General features: G+C 34.4%; 1 protein-coding gene across 1 annotated transcript; it reads right to left on the bottom strand.

The window, feature by feature from the left end:
- Positions 1-195: 195 nt before the first annotated feature.
- Positions 196-1092, bottom strand: TRIADDRAFT_55949 (uncharacterized protein; the record flags this gene model as incomplete). Its single annotated transcript, XM_002111641.1, has 2 exons — positions 196-399; positions 871-1092. 2 exons carry the CDS (start codon positions 1090-1092, stop codon positions 196-198), a joined length of 426 nt encoding a protein of 141 aa, XP_002111677.1.
- Positions 1093-2183: the final 1091 nt, after the last annotated feature.

Here is a 2183-nt window from a genome sequence, read left to right as displayed (position 1 = left end):
TTCGAAGAATTCTGTGCACAAAGAATAGCACCTACTTTGCTCGAATCGTAAATACAAATTAATTATCTATCCTAAATACAGTCTAATTGCTTATAGTATCATCTTTTATCTTTATCGACTAATTGCTATCGTGTCTACCATAAAGCTATTCACGCTGACAAATTGTCTTATTCTTTGAGCTTTAGAAAGAGGTTCCTAATGTTGGTTTTTCTTTCCCCACCAGCGGCGACGACGGCGTCTAGCTACTCCACTACCGATGGAGGTGCGGACGACGTATCGACGACGAAGTTGTCGTAACGTACTACGACGGATAATAGAAAGGCGACGACGGCGTCTTGACCAGCGACGACGACGGCGGCCTGCCCAACGACGACGACGACGACGACTACTTCCTCCCCACTATTAAAATGGTGAAAATTAGAAAAGGAGATCCTAAACTTAGGGATATCTAGTTGCAAGTAATTTATGTGGCTAAAGACTGACAATATATTATTTATGATCAGAGTAAGGATTGACATTAAAAATATCATATGAAGGTGTTATACGAGTATAGCGTAAAATGGAAAAAACTGGAAATTAAAATCCTTAACTTGGTGGGATTTATCACAGCAAGTAATTAATGATGGCTAAAGACTGAGAATGAACTATTTATGATCAGAGTCAGGACTGACAGTAATGGTATCAAGTATAAGGTACCGTACGGTGCATTCCTAGTTGCAATATACTGTATTGTATGATTGCTAAAGATTGAGTTTACATTATTCATAGTCAGCGTTAGGACTATCGGCAATACTTTGATAAACAGCATAAATGTAGTTAAAGTTATCGTATAGTGTCAAAGATGGTATGGATAGCGTTTCAATAACTTACGCTAGCTTTGTCTTCTTCAGACATTTCATCATCGTCTTCGAGTTCACGTAGGGGAAATTCATCCTTCTCTAAGCTAGCGATTTCTTTATCGACATCTTCTTCGGTTGGAACTTCATCTTTGACTTCATCATCAATTTCTTCAAGAGTTGTAGGTTCTTCTTCGGCACGAACAGAGACCGCCAAAAGAAAGAATGAGGCGAGTAAGATCAATGTGAACTTCATGTCGTCACTTGTCAGTTTCTAAAAATTAAATTAAAACAAGTTAATAGGTTAAAATTGGATAAATTTGATCCATATTCATTAATCAGATATAGTATGGAAAGGGAAAAATAGGATATTAATCCGAAATAGTCATTTCTCACCGTTTCAGGTACACTTGCAATGTGTGTCCATACAGCGTGCAAATGCAATGAGATTCAAGATCTTTTTGAACGTTTTATATACTCGTATGCACTAGAGAAGACAATCATTTTTAAAAGAGGCGGGTCTTGAGTTGAAAGCATCGACAGAATAGCGTTGAATAGAAATTTAATCCATTAAATCAGAATCCTTTGGTCTCTTTGGTGTTTATAATAATTGAAACGGCCTCGAATTAATAAGATATCAATAGTAATTATTTAGTTGCTAACCGTAGATTGTTTAAAGAACCAAGAGTCTAGGATAATTTTGATAAATAATGAATATGCTGATATTCCCTTGTGGAGTATTAAACAGATTGGTTTTAAATGATTGTTATGAATAAAACTATATGATTAAAGTTAAAAAACGACAATAGACAGCATCGTAGATTCAATTTTGTTAAGAACATCATTCTGAATGCATATCTGTAGATGTTAGGCAAGAATGATGTAGTATTTACGTAGATTGCACGAATTGTGTTGTGAGATTGTAGCGGATCTAATAGATATACACTATTAAGTTGTCGTCTCATTCTTCTGTTTAATAAATTTACTGATTTTATCTTCATTTGAATCTCTGGGCTAATTAATGTTATATACAGGAATAAAGAACTTGTTGCTCTGTTATCTATTTGCTATTGTTAGCAAATCCGGATATAATACAGTACGTAGACTTTGTTAGCGTACTTTTATCTATATGATATATGGCGAATTGCATTAGTGTATCATAATAATTATTAATCATGTTATATCTAGCATAAAATAGGTGGAATGGAATGCAGACCAGCATCAATGAATAGATATGACAATTATATTTACTTACTACAGTAATTTTAAGACTAGTCGTTGTTAATATATTAGCTTTATTCTATTAACAATACCAGTCTTCTATTCTATGGTATTTGCATGACCCTT

This window comes from Trichoplax adhaerens, genomic scaffold, assembly GCF_000150275.1.
Source record: "Trichoplax adhaerens TRIADscaffold_4 genomic scaffold, whole genome shotgun sequence".
Lineage (NCBI taxonomy): Eukaryota > Metazoa > Placozoa > Uniplacotomia > Trichoplacea > Trichoplacidae > Trichoplax > Trichoplax adhaerens.
This window is presented reverse-complemented; position numbering and strand designations above follow the sequence as displayed.